Source organism: Cyphomyrmex costatus, unplaced genomic scaffold (genome assembly GCF_001594065.2).
Source record: "Cyphomyrmex costatus isolate MS0001 unplaced genomic scaffold, Ccosl1.0 scaffold344, whole genome shotgun sequence".
Lineage (NCBI taxonomy): Eukaryota > Metazoa > Arthropoda > Insecta > Hymenoptera > Formicidae > Cyphomyrmex > Cyphomyrmex costatus.
The window spans coordinates 319,018-341,983 of record NW_017277600.1 but is presented as its reverse complement, the minus strand read 5'-3'; the positions used below and the strand labels follow the sequence as shown (position 1 = coordinate 341,983).

The 22,966-nt window shown below is 33.0% G+C and overlaps 1 protein-coding gene across 1 annotated transcript in view; it reads left to right on the top strand.

Annotated features, from left to right (window-relative positions):
- pum (pumilio) overlaps positions 1–22,966 on the top strand; it is an 85,088-nt gene that overhangs the window by 15,272 nt on the left and 46,850 nt on the right. Inside the window, exons 5-9 of the mRNA XM_018542705.1 lie at positions 5,448–5,589; positions 10,334–10,445; positions 10,923–11,022; positions 11,111–11,241; positions 12,999–13,341. Coding sequence (XP_018398207.1) covers positions 5,448–5,589; positions 10,334–10,445; positions 10,923–11,022; positions 11,111–11,241; positions 12,999–13,341 — 828 coding nt within the window. The remainder of the gene's footprint in view (positions 1–5,447; positions 5,590–10,333; positions 10,446–10,922; positions 11,023–11,110; positions 11,242–12,998; positions 13,342–22,966) is intronic.

Here is a 22,966-nt window from a genome sequence, read left to right as displayed (position 1 = left end):
TGGGGGGGGGGGGAGTTCATTATTGTCTCCGATTTTTGAACTCTTCGTGTAATAATGAGAATTTCGTATTTATAATGGTAACTCATATTCTCTTTGTTTTTCTTTGTAGAGGAAACATTGATTTCTTTAAAATTCAAATTTCTCGAAGAATCCATAGAAAACAAATATCTTGCCAATCTGAGGCAATTAATGTGTGTATGTGTGTGTGTGTGTGATTCACCTCACCTTAATATACTTAAAGTATTAAAATATTTTGAAACTAAATTATATGTAGTCTTGGTGAGCGATCTAAAAATTTTATTAACATTTTCTTTTTGGGCAAATAAAAGGTAAAAATACGTAACACACATTTAAGCGCGGAAATTATTGTATAAAAATTCTTTAAAGACATAATATATTTAATACAAGAAAAAAAAAGACAACATTTACATATTCGGCTCACGTTTTAAACCTTTCTTAGACACAAAATAAATATTCCTGAAGTAAGTCCATTAATGGATTGTGAATCATTTCCAATGTTGGTCAAAGAGAGAGAGTATCGCTCACATGTAGTTGATTGACCGCGTGTGGGAAGGATTTCAGAATATGCTAAAAATTGTATAATTAAATGACGCATGTGAAAATTAGTAAATTAAATGAAATTAGAAATAACTATCAAAAACTCTGTAAACATTACACAAATATAGTCATTTTCGTAAAAAAATTGAAATTATAATCAGTAAGATAATCAGTGTTCAAAATGGATAGAATAAAAAATATAATTGAAATAGAAAAAGAAAATCTTGCCAACATACAAGATAAAAATAAACTTAAATAATTCGCGTTTAGTATTTAAGCAGGATGAACAAATAAGATGCGAGACAAACACTGACTAACAATAAATGAAATGAACTTGAGCAGAGCTATAGATTGTTGATAGATGGTAAATGAGCTTTATGAATAACCTTTAGTATCTGTAAATTCAAACTGTTTGTTTTTTGATAAAATTATCTTTTTGTTTACCTGTAGCATCTAATCTCTTAGTTATTATTTTAAATACGTAGTACAAAAGATCTTTTTTAAGCCAAATTTATTGGATTTTTAAAGGAAATATAAACTGACTAGTAGAAGTAGTAATAGGAGATATGAAAATAAATGTATTTGTGGCAATTAATTTTTTTCTTACTTATCTATTTTTACATAAAGCAGGCCTGTTCAATTTGAGCTTCGGAGCTAAAACACAAAGCCATTGACGCAAAAAATCAATATGGATAAGATTTCGTGGACTTGTAAAGTATTGATAAGCGTCGTCGTTTAGACGCATATCAACACTAAAACTGTATTTTAACTCCGGAGCTCAAATTGGACAGGCCTGAGTAAAGGTTTGCAGAAAAATATGTGAAGACTTTTAAAACGATTTGATATTTGTGTGTGTATATATTATATATAATATATATAATACTTTCAAAAAAAAATTATATATAATACTTTCAAAAAAAAAGGCATGAATATTTTGAAAGAATGTATTAATTTGGTCTGAAGCGAGACCAGATTATTTTACTTAGATCAGTGAATCTGCCGCTAAGAACATTGCTTAATGACAAGGCCAAAAAGGAGATTCGCTTTCGAAGTCGTCGGTACACCAGTCGTTATCGCTCTTTTTAGACAGTCTTTTCTCTCGTGGGACGTCCGACCGGTTTCCAGACTCGCAATAACACGTTCAAGTTCACTATGTTCGCATATTGCCATTAATTCGTCTTTAATTTCATTAATAATCGATTATTGTTGAATTTTTGTCCTAGTATCAGAAAGTTATAGAAATAGAAACTTCAGAATATATTTTGTTTAACTAATGATTTTTTTTCTGACAGCTTGTCATTTACATCTCTGACAATGAGTGATGATAAAGTTATTTATTAAGTAAAAAGAGTTGTTTTAGAATCTTACAATTTGTAAAATATAATTTATTGCAAATACTTGCAAATTAATTGTATTCTATAGTGATCTGGAGACACAGTAGTGTCTCGGTGCTAATATAGACATGACATTTTATGTGTGGTTTCGAATTAAATTTTTTTCAAGTTTTAAATCAAATTTTAAGATTTTTCAGCTTTATTTATAGTTAAATTGTTTTTCATGGTTTCATAATTAATTAACTTTATTTTAGATTGTATTGCTATTATTATAAATGCATTATTTTTTATATGATTGTCAAATAAATCTGTAGATGTGTGATTTATAACAAATAATTTGGACACTTTTATTTTAATCTCTGCATTATTAAAATACATTTCCTAAGACTTTTATTACTTATTTATACGTACTTCAATTAATTCTATCTCTTCTATTAAATACTATAATAGATCAATTTAGATGGAGAGATAATTACTTGTTTGTATTTTTATCGTAATAATGGCTATAAAGAATATACATAACGCATCCGCGTGTACATAGTACATTTATTATTATAATTTTATATAACAATAATAATTTAAGCAGCTGTTTAAGAGTCAGCGTAGTAAGACAAACGCATACCCATTAAATTCTAAAATATACTTTACTATAGTTTAGAAGTTACAAATATACTTGGATGTTTCGGCCATTGGTTTTGACCATCCTTAGCAAAAGTGTACAATATTAAAAAAATCCTAGCTTCGTTGGTTATTGTTCATCAGTTATGTAATTCATACGGCGAGCACAATCATTCGCCTTTGAAGTTAAATAAGCTTCCTAGTGATATTATTTTGTTTTTTCCAAAAATCCATGGATTACAAAAATAGGTTAAAATTATTTCGCAATTTGGTGTAACGTATAATTAACTTTCGTAAAATCGTTAGACATATATATACATCTTAAGAAATAACGTTATCTCTCAACACTGTCATGAAGTTAGCCCCCCAACATTAAAAAAAATAAAATTTATATAGCTCGTTTGATTGCTCATCGTTTGCACATTTATGTACATTTTTAATTTTCGTTTGCACACTTTTAATTTAAAAGTTATTTAAAAAACAATTTTGAGGGGGCTAACTTCGCACTAACCCCCCAACATTGAGCAAATGAGTTAAAACGAAAAATCGAATTGATTCGAAATGTGCAAACGAAAATCTATCGATTAAGATCTTTTCGAATCCATTTGCTCGATGTTGGTGGGCTAGTGTAAAGTTAGCGCCCAAAATTGTTTTTAAATAACTTTTAAATTAAATGTGTGCAAACGAAATTAAAAAATGTGCATAAATGTGCAAACGATGAGCAATCGAATGAGCTATATAAATTTTATTTTTTTAAATGTTGGGGGCTAACTTCACGACGGTTCTCTCAACCACATTCAAATTGACAATCCATTATAATTTTATAGTTAAAATATATATATATATATATATATAAATATATGTGTTTTATAACTCTGTAAGATTTTTTTTGTATGGATGGTATTTATATTGCTCCTATTTTTTAGCTTTGTATGAGTGCGAATTCTTTAAATTACAATAGCTAAACTATTATAGGCTTCGTATTCGTATTAGTTATGTTCTTTAAATTCCATTGTATTAAATAGTAAAATCTGCATTTTTATCATACCTGTGAATTTTATTCTATCATCTGCATATTTTCCATTGTAGCGTAATTAAATAAATTTTACAAAGCGTGTATTGAAACGAATAAATAAATATACATATAAAGCATTTTAATTTATAGATATTTATTTCATAATAAAAATTATAAACGACAAATTTATTTCATTATTCCACGCATTTCTATAGATTCCGAAATCGTGAAATGTTTTTATAGGAAAAAAAGAAAAAGTGATGCTCTGAATTTATTGTAAAGAAATTAATTGTTTACGGTGTTTTTTTCGAATCGAGTTTAGTTTCTGCCATTTCTGCTTTATAAATCCCAACCGTTTGCGAGAGAGACGGAGTTGCTCTGTAAATTGTGAAAAATAAAGTCGGTACAATTTCCGCGATAAGTATATAATAATGGAAAGAATTATTTCTTAAAATTTATTCTGAAAATATATATGATAATCAACAACATTATATTTTGAAGAATTTTTATGTAAATCTCCCACATTCATTAATAAAACTACAATAAAATATAAAATATAAGTTTGAATAATTTTACTGAAGTGCGTGATAAAAATATTTAAAATATTGTATTGTACCATAATTATTATATTTTCAGAGTGTAAATTTTAAGAAATAATTCTTTTCGTGTAGCCATAGAAACGATGCATCGTGACTTTGAACTCACTGTCGCATCGTGCGTTCGGTGCACTCATATCCTGCGATTTGCGAGCGCTAGCCCCTGTCCTCACCTTCCTACGGAGGTTACGTCACTAACATTCAGTTAGGCGAGGTCGGGATCAGTGCAGCACGCGGGCTCCAGGTCACGATTTGCCTTTATCCACTTTAGAGAACTGTTGAGTTGATATCTCGGAAACCAAACCTACAATTTGAACATCAAGTTGGGAAGAGCTCAGACATTTTACGTCAAAGAGACTATCCTATCTATATTGAAAAAAATATTAGCCATCCAATCAAATGTTTGATTAACATAAAAAATATTTTACTCTTCTTAATATTTAGTAAGTATTGCAAAATATAATAATATTATCAATTGTTTGATAATATTATTTAAAAAGTGAAATTATGTTTGATTATTTAACCGAACATTTAATTATTTTACTCAACATTTGTAGCTATCATCCGACGCTTATAAGGAATAGGTGAATATAGAAAAGGTTTAATAAATTTTTGATAAATGAATTTAAAGACGCTGAAAATATTTGTCTATTTTAAAGCACGATGCGCAGAAGAAAGCGTTTATTTAATTTATTCTTTCTAACGTTACAATTCAATATACGGAGAAATTAAAAATTCACGGAATTTATTTTTCTTTGATAATATAAAGAGCTAACAGAAAAATTAAACAGAAGTCTAACATAAAATTGTGATATACATTGAAATAGTTCTCTTACAAAGTTTTTAGTTTTTTACAAATTGTTTTCTTGTCGAAACGTATGGACTTATCATTAGTAAATGATACCTTGACAACTGCGTCAACAGGAGGTATTGATTTGAAGCGGCATCTGTCCCTGAAACATTATCCCCGTTCCAAAATATACAGCGTAAATATATTTTCAAGAACAGAGCTGTATGAACGTATGTGCGCGTGCACGATGGGTCAGTAGGACGCGACGTTAATTACATTGCAGTTATCACGGAAGCAGAATTTCGCTGATGCGTTACTAGACTAAGTACTGCATTACGAAACCGTTAATCTTGTTGGGAACTTTTAATTTTCTAATGTAAGTGGCGCGCTTCCTCGTATCCCTTTATGCAACAGAGGGGGGAAGGATGAGAGATAGATATAGAGAAACTCTTGGGAGTTTCGTGTCAACACATACGTTTCAACGTGTTCACTGACCTCCAGAGGCTCACAACCTGTTCTGCTTTTTCATGTTTCAGATCGCTCCTTCGACAAAAAAGCTCTGGGGCGTGGACGAGGGTGGTTCCAAAGACGAAGGGGGTGTAAAAGGCGGTGGGACCCTGCTTCACCTGGGCGACCACCCGACCATGTGGCGGGATTCCACCTGGAGTACGACGTCAGGTACGATTCGCGCGCAATCACATTGTCAATACGTCCGTTAGTAGGATTTCGATCGACACAGACTACGGAAGTGCTTACGAAGCTCGAGCACGGTCGAGTGGAGTAATCGAAATCGTTTGGTTAAGCACAAGAGTCGCAAACAGTCGACGCGGAACGCCTACGCTGGTTAAATCCGAGTATTGTACACAGCACCGTTCATGCAATAGCATGCTATTAAATTGTTATAGCAACAATGATGATAATTTCGAATAATTTCTATGCTGTGACATGTATTCGTACAGCATGACATTTCTTTTTCACGCGTTACATCAAGTAACGTTAATAATTGGAAAAACTAACCGGGAGATCTGAGTTCCATTTCCAGCTGTGGTAATATTTTTTGCAATAAATTATTCGCAGTTTCTCAGATTCTTATTAGTATTAAATTAATATTTCTATAAGTAATATTTATTAGCATTAATATAAATTGCGACGATGCAATTTAATGTATAATATTACTACTTTAGTACTGTTTATGATTGCATTTCAAGTAAAAGAGCTAATTTCGAAATGCTGTTTACAGACTTGGATATGTATATATAAATTCATATCGAAAAATTTAAGCGCTACACTGAGGGAAAAGTGTTTGGTATTTGTGACTATAATTGTATGATAAAATAATTATGATTAGGAGTTCCATTTTTGTGGCTATAATGTTAGTAATAATAATCATGTATTATATTCTCTTAAATATGAAAAAATTATTTTATAAATTTTTATGATAATTTTAAATATTAATATAGAGTAAAATATTCGAATATAAATAAATACAACATTTTTATTCAGTAAATGCAATCGCAATTATTGTGAATAATGGTTTTCTCTTGAATTTGTTTCGACTTATGTAGTAATAACTAAAAAATATATCAAGACAAAACAGGGAAATATATTCAAACAGTGTGTAATTAATATTAATAGCACAATTGATTATATTTGCAAAGTTAAAACGATTATAAATATATATAGTTGTTTCAAAAAATAATTTAAAGTATAGTTAATTATATTAATTATATTAATTTATAGTAATTATACTAATTTTTTTCTCTCAGTGTAAGATCCGCTTTGAAAATAGGATTTTTCTTACTTAATTTGAAAAATATTATATATATAATATATATACATACATATATATATATATATATAACCAAATTGTGCTAATTGAATCGTATCTTTATACGACTTTATATGAATCGTTGGAGAAACTTGGTTATCAATTTAACAGTCGTTAACAGAGGAAGGTTGTCAAACTTGGTCAGAAAAATCGTTTTCGGTGTTAGACGTATGCCTCGATCGATCATAGACCGATGTCTCTGTTTGCAAAAGGTGATGTATCCGGGTAAGAAACATGAGATACGAAGCAATGCCGTGTATTTTACGTCGTGTAAGCTTATTGATTGATACAGCAGTAAAAGAACAACATGTAGATACATATACGCAGCTTGCTCGCCGCCGCCATCGCCTTCCGTTAAGGGGAGGGTTAGAAGGGAGTGAAGGGGGTAGAACCAAGCTTTTTCATAGCGCATTCGATCGATTAAATGACAACCGACTAAAATTGAAAATAATTTTGAAAGCTCTTCTATATCATTTTTATTTAATTCTTACAAAATAGGATTTATTTTATTATTTCATGTTTTTACCTTTCTCTCGATATATTTTTAAAAATATTTTATAACTTAAAAATGAAGTTGTGCCACTTCAAAAGCAGAAATATTCAAAAAACTTTTGTGTCTTATTTGAATTTGGAAAACATATTTTACAAATGTTTTTAGGAAATCTTAATACATTTAAATGTCCGTCATTTCCAAAATAATCGCTATTACCTTTAATATTTAACTATAATTATACTTCATAGCTTGGTAGCATCGTTTTCGTGCGATATGATAATTGGTTTAGCTACTACGATAATTCGTTTGATCGATTAAACACATGATACGTTAATAAACGGAAGTATACTCGCATACATACTACGTATACTAATACATAAACTCTTTGATTTGCTTATAAAACGTATAGGAAAGTTCTTTGTAGGAAATTCCTTTTTTTGATATCTTAATATTCTGAACGCATATCAGATTACTTGTAATAACTAATGTATAACTTATAATAACTAATGTATAAATTGCTTGCATATTATATTAAATGTTATCGGATGCTAATACATAATGAACGTCTATTGCGAAATGAAATTTGATTTTTGAAATTGTAAATTCTCTTGTGAGTAGAATACAAAATATTGAAAATCTGAATTCAGTTGAAAAAAAAAGAATGAAATTGCTCAATATAAAATTTCCGTAAAAGTTGAAGAAGATAAAATATTTGAAAATATCTATGTATAATTCTATATATGTGTGCGTAATTCTGTATTCAAATTTTATTATTGTTAATCATTATATATTTCTAAATTTTTTAAAAGTTTATAAAGTATAAAAAAGAAAAAGCTTAAAGTATTTAGTGAATCTTTTGATTTTAATGAATCCATTTTGAATTAATGAACTTTAAAGTTATAATAAATATATGGAAAAGATGTAAATATTTAGATTTTATGCACATTTTAAAAGTTCTTTCAGAAAGAAAACGAATGTATTATTATGACATTCACACTGAGCTTCATGTAATAGATTTTGACACTTGTTATATTTACAATCAGTACAGACACTTTTAAATCGGATAGATTCATCTAGATAATTTTACTTCAATATTGCATTACTTTTTTTTTCTTCTATTTTTATTGATGCCACAGATACAATGTCTCTGAATTCAGAATATACAAATACATAGGATTTGTCTAAAAATATCAAAATATAGTAAAAATATAAAAAGGGGTAAAGAGCCTAGTAAATCAACGAACAAATTTAATTCAAACAATCATGTACAAATAACTAAAAAATATTAAAATACATATTTAATGAATATTAAGACTTACGCGATGTTCGGTGTATACACCGCATGTGCGCGAAACATCTGATTTTTTACAAGTACGAGACATACGTATGGTATAATAGTGCGGCGATGACCGTGGTTGCGGTTATGGTTGCAACTGTAGTTGTGGTTGTGTGTGGCAGTGAATGCGGATCTCGTTGTAATTGTAGCTGTGACGATATATGTATGTATACATATATCGATGTGAATACATGTATCAATGTATGTATACATATATCGATATGTGAATACATGTATCAATGTATGTATACATACATTGATGTGAGTGTAAATACAGATGCGGATGTGGATGCGGATATGGATGCGGATATGGATGTGGATGTGGTGGCGAGCGATGGTGGTCGTTGTGTGTGCGTCACACCGCGATGGGTGCAACGCGGCTGTTGCCATAGCGACAGACGCCCGGCATCAGAGGCGGCAGTAGGGGCAACGTCCCAACGCCCAGGATCGTACCTACTGATCCACCCCGTTAGCAAGCACCCCGACCAACCACCAACCCTCTTAACCGATCGTCCACCTGGGCCGTCGCACCGTTGTATTGGCGTCATATGGGGCCGCGCGCCTAAAAGAGCGGAAAAAACTTTTCTATCTATACGGGAGCCCTCAACGGAATCTCGTTCGATAATGCTCATGGTCGCAGCTGCTTCTCGGTGGTAGCAAATTGCTGTTTGAATAAATTCCGTCTGTCGTTCTCTGTTTTTCCTGTCTTTTTGTATCAATAGAGTTCCCTCGCTGGAGATACTCATCAGAATCAGAGTTGAAATGGGATTCTTATCTATATACATGATTACGAACGATTTAGGTTTATCAAAACGTCTTTTGAAATATAAGTTACATTTGATTGATCACTTCCGTTCTTGTTTTACATCTAATGAATGATAAAAGTATGATTATGATTATAAGCTTAAAGAATGTGAGCATTTAAATTAAACGCATCCTGAAATTATAATCGAGGAGTTCATTTTTCCAAAGTATCTTAAGACTTTGAATTTCTCACTCAGCACCGCTTTATCGAAGTCAATGAAAAAAATTTGTGACCTCGTAATCCAATACAGTAAGAATGATCCAATACGTAAAGAACAATTTTCTGTATTTATAGAAAATAAAAATTACTTTTATTGCTCTGAATAAATTGCGAAAAGTTTTGTAACATGTGATCTTTTCGTTTTAAAAGATGAATCTTTTTATTCACGTTTTTCTTTGCGTCTGTTTTTGTAAAACATGGAAATATAATAACGCATGGTAGAAACGCGAGGAAATGTAAAATTCAAATAAAAATCGTTGCGAAATCGTATATAAACTTTATGAGAGGACTATTTCTCGGCGATATGTATTCCATATGTACGTTGGAGGGAGAACTTTGTTATATGTATATATTTGTATCTATTGATCCTCTTTTGTATTGACTCGTAGCTGTGTCGGAAGCATCATATATACACTCGTATTTTTTGTGTATCGAACACCATTGTTCATCATTATTCATATATCTCATGTTCAATTTGATTAACCATTAGAATCGGGTAGAGGTTTTTTTATTTTTAAGTTCGACCCCCAAAGGCTTTAAATATATGCCAAGATATCTTACGAGATACAACTGATGTAAGAACAAAAAATTGATTTCTACATAAATCGATCGAAGGAAAGTAGTTTGCCACTATTAGGACTCTAACTTGAATCGTGCCAACTCTTCTTTCTTGAAGAGAGATGGCTCTGAATTACACAAGTAATTTATGTAAATATTGTCATCTATGTTTGTCCTTCACAGATCATGCAGTATCACAGCCAATTTCAATGGGTACGGGCAGACGTGTGGGAGTTGGAACGGGATATCACCACCAAGCATCAGAAGTCGGAACAGTGCTTAGTCCTAGAAGCAGGTGTGTTTTTCTATATTGTTTTGTTCCTGAGTATTACACGTCTTTGTCAATAGATTCCAAACGCCAGACTAAACACGCAACATTTGCCCCGATGTCGAGGCATTGATAACTTCAACTTGTAAGAACGCAAAAATTTTTATGAATTAAACTTTAAAAATAACATATCTACATGTAGACAATACACATAAGTTTTTACACCTTGTTTAATCCAGTTGGTTTTATTCTAATATAATTTTAATAAAAGAAATGTTAAACTAAAGTTACGACTAAAGGTAATTATTACAATTGTATAAAAATGGTCAATAAATGGTCAAATAATGAATGTTTTATAAAAAGCTAATCTATTTTGGATTTAATAAAAAAAAGTTTGTAACTGAGAGAAAGATTTCGAGTTTGTATTATTTTTAATGGTTTACTACATTTTGCTTGCATTATTTCGATAATGATATCATTAACGATATATTTTCTTTCTTGCAGCGAAACAGGTGGTTTGGGAGTTAAAATGGTTGAATATGTTCTTGGATCGAGTCCCACTACACCAAAAGATTTGGAACCACGAATGGTTTCTCTAAGATTGGTGAGTTACATAACAGTTTACAGTTTTTATTGTTAGTTTATATTTATATGTACATATATCTGTCATTTTAATTTTTTTTTGTACACAGAATACTGAAGCAGACAAGAAAGAAAAAGAAAAAGGTTCAGCAAGTCCCTTTGATAGTTCAAAGGATGATGCTGGACCACAGGGCAATGGATTAGCATCTCAAAATGGCTTAGATGACGACAAAGGGTTTAAGTAAGTTCTATTTTACAAATCAAACTATTTAATAATAAATTTAATATTATATGTCTAATCAATCACTTATTCTTTCGAACACAGATTAATGTTTAAATATTAAATTTGTTTTTTTTTTAAGCTTAAAATTATTTATTATAAACTGGAAATCGAAATTTTTATGAAGTGATTAAGAACAATGTTCCACATCTATTTTTATTTATGTATTTTTTTAATGGTTTATTTTAACTTTTCTGGGAAAGATTGTATGCGATCTTGGAAAAAGGTTAACAAATAAGAACAGAAATTACAGAAATTTATAATATTATCAGATATAAGCAGCTGAATAATTTACAAGTGTATAAAGCGCAGCAAAAGTATGATTTCTTGTTATATAACTTTTTTATGTATTATCATTATATCTACTATAATTATCATGGTGAAATAACGTAATAGTGAAATAGTGATAGCTGTCGAGGGCATGCTCTACATGGCTGATGATATCATATATTCTTGTTTCCTTTCGCTATTGCTTCTCGCTCGAGTCTCAGTAATGCTGCGCCATCAGTAGCGCACGACAGAAAGCACACTCGACAACGATGTTACCGACATTGTTTATCTATTTTGTTGTGTCTATCCGCTATTCGCTTACGTTCCATATACAGTATTTTTATTTTTATTAATTTTTCAGTAATTTAAATAGTCTTTATAAAAAATATATATAATATTATAGAATTTTTGAAATAAAATATAAGTCTTGTAATACAAATAAGAGTCTTTATAAATTATTTAAGAGTTTTAAAACAATTCTAAATTTTATTTCTATATCATAATTATTAAAAAGGAGAAAAACGTTACAAAGTTTCTGATAATGATTTTTCGACCTCTCTCAAGAGAATTTCAAATTTAAATAAAAAAAGCTTGCGTGCGTTTTCACTTGGGTTTCTCTATATATTCGAGAAGAAAATGATACAAGCAATGGAAGTAGTTATTAATTTCTGTATTATTATAATAATAACATTTCACTCATCGTTGACGACCACTGTTAATATTTTTATAAGTATTATACTTTCTTTTCTCACGAGATCAGTAACACGAGTCGTCTAACCTGCGAACTGCATCCTGTTACGTGCGTTGCATTATGCAAAATACACCGTTATACGACATGTAATTGATTGCGTATACACGGACTCTTGGATTTAGCGTTTTATTGTGAAATTATTCTGATTTATTAGGAGCTTTTTAATTCTTAACATATACTTAATAAAAATAAGTCTTTTTAAATTTATCTTGAACTAGGAAATGATTCTATTAATAAAAGAGAATCTTAACAAAATTAAATATTTATAAGAGCAGTGGTCAATTTTAGTTTAAAACGAAAATTTGAGGTAGAATTAAAAAAAAAAGAAGCATATTTCAAAAAAATATAAAAAATCAAGAATTTTGAAAATAAATTTCATGCTCACTGTACGTATCGTGCACGTTTGTCATTTGCAATAAAGTCCTTGACATTTACAGTTACAATCGCTCTTAGGAAAATTATGTAGATTTCTTTAAATAAAAAATAAAATTACAGTTTTTATCTACGTTTGTTCAGGTTTTAGATTTTAGGTTTGTTTTAACTGTTACTAAATATTCATTATCAAAACAAGTAAACAAAGCTATTACATAATTATTTTTTTATAAAAGTAAATATTTTAATTTGTAAATTAGTTAGATATTCTTAGTTAGACTACATTCTTTACTCAACCTGATTGATTCTTTCATTTATGTTGCAGCCGCACACCTGGAAGCCGTCAACCGTCACCGGGCGAAGAAGAGTTCCAGAAAAACGCTGGTCCCGCATTGGTGAACAATAACGTTGTTCTGTTAAAACCTGGGATTGATGTTGTCGGCAATGAGGAACATTTTATGGCAGCATTTGCGCCAGCACCGCCGCACCATCTGCAGCATCATCAGGCGCCACCGACTCATCATTTACAACATCCGCATTCACACGCAGCAGCGCAACTCTTCGGGGCGCAAGCCCCGCCGCCGCCACAAGGTCCACCGCCCTCACAGCAACAGCAGCAGCAACAAGGTCCTCCGCAACCACAAGAAACTGCACCCTTTGATGTCGGGGTAAGTTATCAACTTCTCGTTTTTTTTTTTTTTAGGCGCTACCGAACGGAGAGAGACCTCTGCATCCGTCGTCGCGCAAAATGTAACAAATGTTGTCGATATCATTTGGATAGAACTGTGAGGAAGTTTTGTTGAAAATTTTGCAAACTGAAATTTTTTAAATCTTATTAATTTTTTATCAGTTATCAAACAAAGCGGATTTTGGACATTATTTTATTTGTATTAGAAATTTGTATTAGTTTAAAAACTTGCTATTTAATAGTAGGAAAATTTTAAAATTTCAAAATATTTAAGTTTTTTAAGTTGAAATACTCTCTAAATTTTTAAAGTGAATTTTATTCTTAAAAATTGAAAATTGAACCACTCTTTTGCAAGATCGATTTGATTTTCATTTTTCAAACAATATGGCCAACATTGCAAATATCATATATGTATATACGTGACATATATAATTATTCATATTCAATGTAATCAATATTTAATGCGCAAAATTGTTATATACATTGGCCATATTGTTTGGAGGCGCCTTTAGAGTGAGATTCCACTACAAAGAATTCAGAGAGTAACGTACGATGAAGTTAACAACATAATAAAAATCTAAATAAATCTAAAATGAAAAATACTTGTATAAAAGTTTGTAAGGCCTGATTAAATTATTTTAATGGGGGGGTTTTATCCATTTCTCTCTATTTCAGAGAGAAAGAGAGAGTAAATTGAATAAATAGATCAGTTGACAGCATAAATTATTATTTAGTACAAAAAGAATTATTTAATTTATCTTCATGTTTTATTTTACAAACAAAATTTCTCGTATATTAAGTTTGAAATATCGTTGTAAATGACGAAACTGATGGTGTAATACGTTTAAATGAACGTTGTAGAATATTGTTATGTTTAAAATACCGTTATGTTTAAAATTCTTATACACACACACACACACACACACACCTCAGATCTGCGTAACTTATATTTATTTAAAAATCAAACCGATATTTACACTCGATTGTTAACGTTCCTTGTTTCAACGCAAGAATTTCTTATTAGTATAAATTATATGTTATTTATTAAAAATGGAAGTCTTAAAATTTTTCTCCACTATAGTATAGTTATTAATACTCGAAAAGAGAATACAAGGTTTGCATCACTGCGCAATTATATCAATATAATTATAAGTACGTGTAAGATAGGATCAAAAATATCTTTTTAAGTATTTATATGACGATTAAAGGGACTTTTCTGTGGACGTTAATAACATTAGTTCACAAAGAATTCTTGTCAGACTTCTTATAAAATGGTTACGATGCCGCGTTGCAGTTCCGTAATGCAGTTATTACGGAGAGATTAATCTCGATTATGTAGTAAATGCTCACTCTTGAGAAGCGTACTCCTGATTTGTACCGCTTAGCTTTGTCGTCGCACTTTTCTCACACGGTTTTCCTCCTGAGAAAATTTCCTAGTTTTGCGCGAGTCCTCGAAGTTACTGAAGATTTCAAATGTAATCATGCAAAAGACATTGCAGAACTTCCTATAAAGCATCTAGCTTTTATGTCAGATATTTCCATAAATTTTTTTTTCATTTCTTAGAATGAAAAAAATGACTTCCGACCAAAGTGATCTTGTTGCAGTTTAAATTAGTATTTTTCTTCTTTTTTTTTTTTTTTTTTTTTACATAAAATCGAATTTTGCCATGAATGTTTTTTGCGAATGTTACACACTATAAAATTAAAAAAAATTACTATAGAAACGGCAGTAGATTAAAAAAAATTTTTAAATAACCATTTTTTTCTGGATAAGAGAAATTTTTTTTAGTCTTTTTACTTTCTTATATATTATGCATTTATAGAAAAATCTAACAATAGAATTGTTATTAATCTTTAAGATCATTAGTAAATTTGTATTTTTAATATATTAAGATATTCTAACAATATTTATTTTAATATTGTTCTTTTTTAACAAATAATTAAAATGACTAATTCTATTGTAGGTAATAGTATTATTAATTATTTTAGATCAGTTTGAATGTAAAATATATATATTGTAGAATTCAAATTACTTTTTAGCATCTAGTCGTACTCGAATGAGACGTGATTAAAGCATTACTATTTTCGAGTATAGCCAAGCCAGAGAAAATAGCTACGTCGTTTTGCGCACGTGTGTCATGTGACGTCCTATTCATTCGTTCGTTCTCGATGACAGAACCGACTAGTTTGGCTTCAACTTGCGCGTTTTATCCAACTGTTTCCTCGTCTTTCATACGTAATCAGACTGTATTATCAAAAGACTAAACGTCTCTCTCATTTATTCTCATTTATTTAGTTTGAAACAAACGTTTCTAAATGAAAATTATCTGTTTTATTTTATTTTAGCACATGTCCTTGTTTGTGGTTTAATGATGTAAGAAACGAGAATGGCCTCTTATGACATTTAACTAGGACCGCGTTCAACTACTACGCTTTTTGTCTGTCTTTTCGACCAGCGAGCACAATGATATCCTTACAATCTTGATAACGTATATTCTCAAGGGCATATTTTTTCTATTCTACCTTCATAAAAGCGAACCTCATATCGATAATGGGTCGCAATCTGTGCGGGTTTTAAAGGGAGAAGCGCGAGTGGCGGTTGTGGACGAATTTATAAATCATTGAGTGACAGCTTCTTGACGTGTCTACTTTGAGTGGCTATTCAGAAAATAGAACGGCAAGTATATATTGGTACTACCAGAGCGTTCCTGCATCTCGTCAAAGTGCCTCGCACTCAGGCATATCGCGACGGATGTACGGTTCGCGCATTCTTGTTGCGATATTAATTATACAGTTAGTAATATTTATTGATCGTTTATAACTTTGGTAAAATATCCGATAGCGATTATCTTTTTGAAAATTGATAAAATGTTATCGGCGGCTCTTTTCCCGATAATATCCTACAAGCTCAGAGTTCCTATTCACAAAGCATCCGAGAGACTTTTGTATTGACTGAGAACTGAAATAGTAGAATCGTCGCGAATGAAAACCGAGATGGGGGAGGCAGCAGTTGTAACGCGCTTTCCCGTCTACGGAAATGATATCACCGGCAACCATTGTTCTCAAGAAAAAGCCGCGACAGCGGTTTCCGCGCGAAGAACTGGACTCGTATGCGCAACGAGTCGACTGTCTGTAATGGTACCGCCTGTACTGCGTTGAGAATATTTGTCAATTTCAACGTGTCTTAATTATTAAAACACGTTGTACATGAAATACCATTTTGAAATGTTTATCTTATCTGCTGATCTAAGATACTTCCGTAATTATGTTTTGAAAATATCGTCACTTAAGATACTTTGCTAACGTAATGCAAATTATCACGTTGCCGATCTTACAAGTTTTTCTCTCTCTCACTCGGCGTCTTACGCCTCGATGAGAACGCAAAATGCGGCATAAAGTTGCCGGCGACCGTGAGCCGAGACTAGATGTCTGGAAAAAGATAGACGCGACACGGCACTCCGTATTAATTTTACTCGACGAGCGAGTTCTACTTCCGTGGATACACGCATCGCTTATAGCAAGGCAAGCCCATTTTTCTAGTCAGACACGATGTTAAATCTTCTCAATCACCAAGAATTTTTTGAAAAAGGAAAGATTTTATTTTTAACACTTGTTTCAAGTTGGTTCGACAAAAAGATAAACCTATCGTTAAAATCATCGAATTGCAGTAATCATTATCCTTGAAATGATACAGAAATATTTCTTTTGTATATAAAAAATGATGAGAGATCATTCTTAAAAGTGTTTTGTAAATTCGTCGTCGCGATAATACTGAGAAGAATCGCCGTCACCATTGTAATTCGAGACAGAGATGTTGAGCTCGCATACTATATTGAGAGAAAAGTGTTTGGTATTTATGACTATAATTGTGACTATATAATAAAATATAAAATAATTATAATTAAAAATTCCACTTTTGTTCTTATTGTTACTGTAATGTTAGTAAAAATAATATTACTATGATAGTGTGTAATTGTTACTAACAATTTTATAGTCGTTTCCAGAAACAACTGTATATGTTCTTTTCAGTACATAGAACTATTAAAAATATAATTATTATTGTTAACATTATAGCAATATAATTGTAAAAATGGAACTCTTAATCATAATGGTTACACCATGTAATTACAGTAACAAATACCAAACACTTTTCTCTCAGTGTACTCATTGGAGATTGAAGATTACGAATTGGAGATCAACATTCAATCAATCAGAATGAGATGGACTAAAATCATCTGACTGGTTAAATTCTAATCTCCAATTCGCAATCTTCAATCTCCAATGGATATTGTGACACGAGCTTAAGGAGATTTGTCCAGAAGCTTTGATCGTCAAACCGCGTACTTCATACCTTGAATTACCTCACTCGGTAAAAAAAGGTCGACCTTCGAGTCTCCCTTCGCCGAAGCGCGCCGAGATTTTCGCGACGTGCGTCCTGTGTACGACGTACATATAAAAATAGGACTCGTTCGCGCTCGTACTGGGATGGAGATTACGCCGCGCGTGCACGCGCGTTTCGACGAGCAGCTTGGGTCTCGCGCGCACGCTCGTACCTTTCTCTCTAATACCGGCGCGTACGATGTGAGGGAGAGCCACGCGTGTCGGCGCACGAAAAGTGCGTACACGCGTGAGACGGTACTTCGCTCGCCTTCCGATCGTGTTATTACGTGAGCGCTTGTGCTCCCCGATGCATGAAGTGATTCCCAGACCTTCTCTTCCAGCCCCTTCTCCACCCTCGTTCCAGCTCCCCCCCGACCTTTCCTTCTTCTCTCTTTTCCGTCTCCCTGCTGCATTTTTCCTCTTCCTCTCTGGAACAGAATGAGAAAGAGAGAGGAAAGAAGAGATTGTGAAGGTGTGGTGTAAACACATACATGGGCAAAGCGAGAGAGAGTGAGAGAGGAGCCGGGTTGTTGACTCGCTGCCCATTCAGCATAAAGTGCAATGACTCTTCTTCCCGATGAAAATCTGTATCATCGCCCGAAGGTTACCATCTTTGGGGCACGAAATCGTTTACCAGCGTTTTACGCCGCATTTTGCGCTCGGAATTCGAAGATTCTATCTCGAAGTGTTGAACATATCCTCTCCGCTCGTGCATTTCTTCCATCGATCTTGGATTTTCCGCGTGACCTGCTTCTTACATCGTTTGCTGGATACTCACCGATTTTTATTTATCGCCTCGTAGATCGTCGGCTCGTGCCTCTTCTCGTTTGACATTTTTATCTGTCTTTCATCACGAGATGATATTCAGTAAAGCGATGGTTTTGATCGTATCGATTAAGATTGTCGATAGCTTGTAAACATATAGAGCATACAAATATAATTTCGTAAAATTTTTTCTATATTTAATTTTCTGTTTTCAATCGCATATTTTGGAAAATATAATTTCTTTTTTGTTATAAACTTGTATATGTATTACATAAAAAATGCATTTACATTTTGAAAACATTTTTGTACTAAATAGTAACTATTATCGCATTGTGTAATTAAACGTAATTAAAGAATAAATGTCATTGCGTTCGCTCGCTTGTTATAATTTACTCAGGTTTATGAAAATCAGGTATTATCTTTTGCGAATATTTTCTGTTTGAAGTTATAACTACAAATTTTAAGCATTGGCCCATCCCACTGCGATTGACAGTCGGACATGAGTTCGTCGTGCATCGTCAGAAATTTTGCTATCGTTGTGTTAGTTTGCGAGTATCAGGTGATTTTTGGATCCGTCGTGTGGTATGCAAAATTTAGTTAATCTAATAAGAGAACCGGAATATTTGATCCGGTTACACGCGAATAAACTTCTTAGTTTCAAAATAGCTAACATATGATCACATTCTTCGATTGATTTCAAGCGGATTTTACCTTAAATTCAATTTTGATTGCAAACTTCAATATTATAGTATTGAAATGTAGATGGTATCAAAATTTACCAAAATAGAAGAGAAACGATGACTCCTTCTGACATTCTTGCTAAAGAAAAAATGTCTTTAACTTAATCGAATAAGCTATATTTAAAAGGACTCTCCAACTTTAGAAACTTTTTAAATCTTTCACGTTTCAATGTTAAAATAATTGATTTAACTGTTTTCTTAAATTCTTTGGATTTAATAAAAAGATTTCAATCAATGTCTAATTTTACTAGACGAACTTTTTTTTTTTTCTAAACGAGCGATTTTCGTTTTCTTTCGTAGATCGAACAAAGTTGCGTTTTGCACTTGATTTAGTCCAGATGGGAACCGGCCTACCTTAGCAAATAATCGTGTGTCTCGAATTGTCTGACAACGAATACAGCCGAATAGGCCAAGTGCTTGTCACTCATTCGGCGATATTTTTGGCATCCTTACATAACATAACCGGCCATACCTCAACTACGGTAAAGCTAGCTGGCTCCCTTTTCCTCGCGCCTTCGTCGCCGTTCCGCCATTTTTCACGCTGAGTGATTCACTCTGACATAGACGTGGCCGGAAGAGAGCCACCGAGAGGTGCCACCGTTTCCTCGTGCCGTTCTCGATTTATCAACGACTCGATATTTAATTTTTTCTCGCGAAGTTTTACTCACGAGAGAAATGTCGCTTAATTTGCTTCATGCTTTCGCGACAAAGATGACATTTTAGTAAATGTATCTCGTATACACTCGCATACCTCTTTACATAACATACATGAATTATTAAATAAATTATTAAAATAAATTTACATTATCATTTTGTTAGCGGTGGGTTTTATTAAGTAAATGTAAAAATGTTACGCAAAGCATGAAGTGTTTTCGCGTCCTTCTTATATCTCTGTAGCGCTCGGGGGCATTTACCCCTTCCGACCTCCTTCGACGCACCCAAGGATCTGTCGTTGATGGATTGCATTCCACGGGCTGTATGCAGTAATTTTTGCCGAGTCAGACAAACGCGCTTCTTCATTTTTCCGACACCTGCCTCGATGCACCGGAATCGTAGCACTCGTCATCGTCTTAAAAATTTACGCACTTTGAGCTTGCCGACGCGAAAACCGTGGGAGGTGGATAGGTCGAAGATCGGGAGGAAAAGCTCCTGTCTATTACAAAAACGAATCTCTCGGTAGAGATTGCAATTCGCGACATTAAATGTGAAATCTTTATGTCTATATCTTTATTGTTATTAAGCGAGAGAGTTGGAAAGTAACGGTATAATTTTTTCCCTTGTGAACTCTTTTCTATAAATAATCAAGCGGGAGTAGCAAACTGTAGAGGCTTTATTATGACGGTCTTTGTTGACTATATTGAGCTGCTACAACGCTTCACACAGGGACTGGAAACTTGGGTGTTCTTGACGTGTGCTATTTTAGCTGCACATGCATAGACACAACATATGCCATCTTACTTCATTATTTTTTACTGTTATAAACGCTCGTTATCTGTTTCATGAGATTTATTCAATTTAAGTAGTGTTATTGTGCGAAACATTTGTCATCGCAATCGATGATTATCAAACAAATGATATACAAGAGTCCGCTTTAAAATATTTGAGTATATTTATCTCATTATTTTGAGCTTTTGAACTCTAAAATAGAAAATAAAAAATATATTGAAATATTTTATCGTCATCTCTTTCGGCGAAGAAGAAACTTCTATTTAAAAATGTTTCTGCTATAAAGTCAAGAGAAATTTTAAATATTGCTTATATAGTTCCGTTGCAATATCAGTCTTTTTGGTTTGTTTACATTGAATATTGGATCTCCCAGACTGAAATCACGTCGTATAACTTCTTCGTCGGCTTCTCGCGTCCAAATAGACGAGACGAATGAAGGAAGGTCAAGGTTGAACCTTATTGAAATTTATCACCTTGCCGCGGTACCTTTCACGCGCGGAAAATCGAACGATGACTCATCCAATCAAATCATACAAATTTAAAAGTTGATAAGTCTGTATTGTACGTATTATCGATGTAGAAGAATCGTAACGCTCAAATTTAGCTGTCTGTTCTATTCTTTCCTACAATCACGGATTTTGAATAAAAGATTGTTTTGTGACGAAAAAATTGAAACAAATTTAAATAGAACCAAAAATTGAAGACATTAACTATAGGAGAAACACTTTCATTTTATGAACAAATCCTGTGCAGCCTTGTGTCAAATTAATATTTTAAGCTAGATGAAATATTATATTATTAGTAACATTTAATTGCTGTCTGCGTTCGAGACTAATCTTGGAAAGCGGCAGTGAAATGTGTCGGCGAATCGATAACACACAACTCCATTATCGTTGCATAACGTGCCATAGATCTGGACGAGAGCATCACCCCGCGGGTTATTAATCAAACGGAAAGATCATTAGTCTCGAAAGAACGTAGACGACTGCGTCTCTCCCACGGCTGGATCCTAATTAAAACCTTGGATCACCCGCGGAGTCAGATCTAGGCTAGAGAACCAACTTGAGCCGCGCGCAGTCATTCCACCTTCACTCCAACCCTTCTTCATTCGCGACCCTATATCCGCGTCCTCTTTTGTCCCGCCTTCGCGTAGCGAGAGACAAAGACCTCGGAAATTGTGACTAAGTACCGTCGGTGTTTCTTTCTCTTTCTGTTACGTTATTAAATCTCAGGATCGCGGAAGAGTGCATACGTTATTGACTTTGCGGCAAGCAAAGTTGATTTTGCGTTTCTGATTCAACAAGGCCCTCTTTCGTGGTTAACGATCCGTCTATTCCGATTAAAGGCGCTTTAATTTGCATTCAAATTGGATTCTAAAGATTTTTTATGTCGTTAATTACAAATTAGAAATAAAATTTGTTTCGGAGCTTTAAGAAGGCAAATAGATCGCTTTTTTATGCTGAAGTTATCTTTAACATTGTGATATAAATCTTTTTTAAAATAAATTTCTTATTTCTCTATTTGTTTTTTTTTTCTGTTTGCAAAATACGTTATTTCTTATTACAATCTAAACATGTTGCGTAAGTTGTGTGAAACTGTGGAATATTAAAGAATTTAAGAATGAAATAAGCAGAGTCAATAATCAAGATCTTTCGGATCTGTTCCACGAAATTTTATTCCGGAAATGTAATATTGAAATCGATTGAAAATTACCATCCGTTAGAAAAATGAATTACACCTTTATAATAAATGTTGATCTTGATGACGCCGCTAACATCCATGTATGACTCGATTGTGATATTGGGATCCTCTTTTCTAACTAGTTCACGATTACCTCGATACTCGTTGCATACGATGAAATTTGTACACGTCGTCGGTGATAACATCGTCGACGAACGATGAGAAAAGGGGGAAAACGATGGGCAAATATCGGTCGGCCGTTTTATGTCGATCCCTTTTTCCGAGCGCGATTAAAACTCCCGCTGCGCGTTCCAGCTAGGACGTTTATTACGCCAACGCCACGGGTGCATGTGCACAGGTAGGGTAGGTAGGTAGGTAGGTAGATGCAGTCGGGCACTTTAAGTTAAGCGCGACCGCCAAGTATATTTATATACGCGAGCCGCGCTCACGTGGAAATTTTTTATTATAATAAGAGACTCTAGAGGGTGGCAGCGGCGGCTGTGGTGGGCCGTGTCTCACACGAGGGTTGGAAGCAGTATAACCGAGAGAAAGAACGTGAAAGGGAGAGGTCGGCGGAGAGCTGGGGGGGGGGGG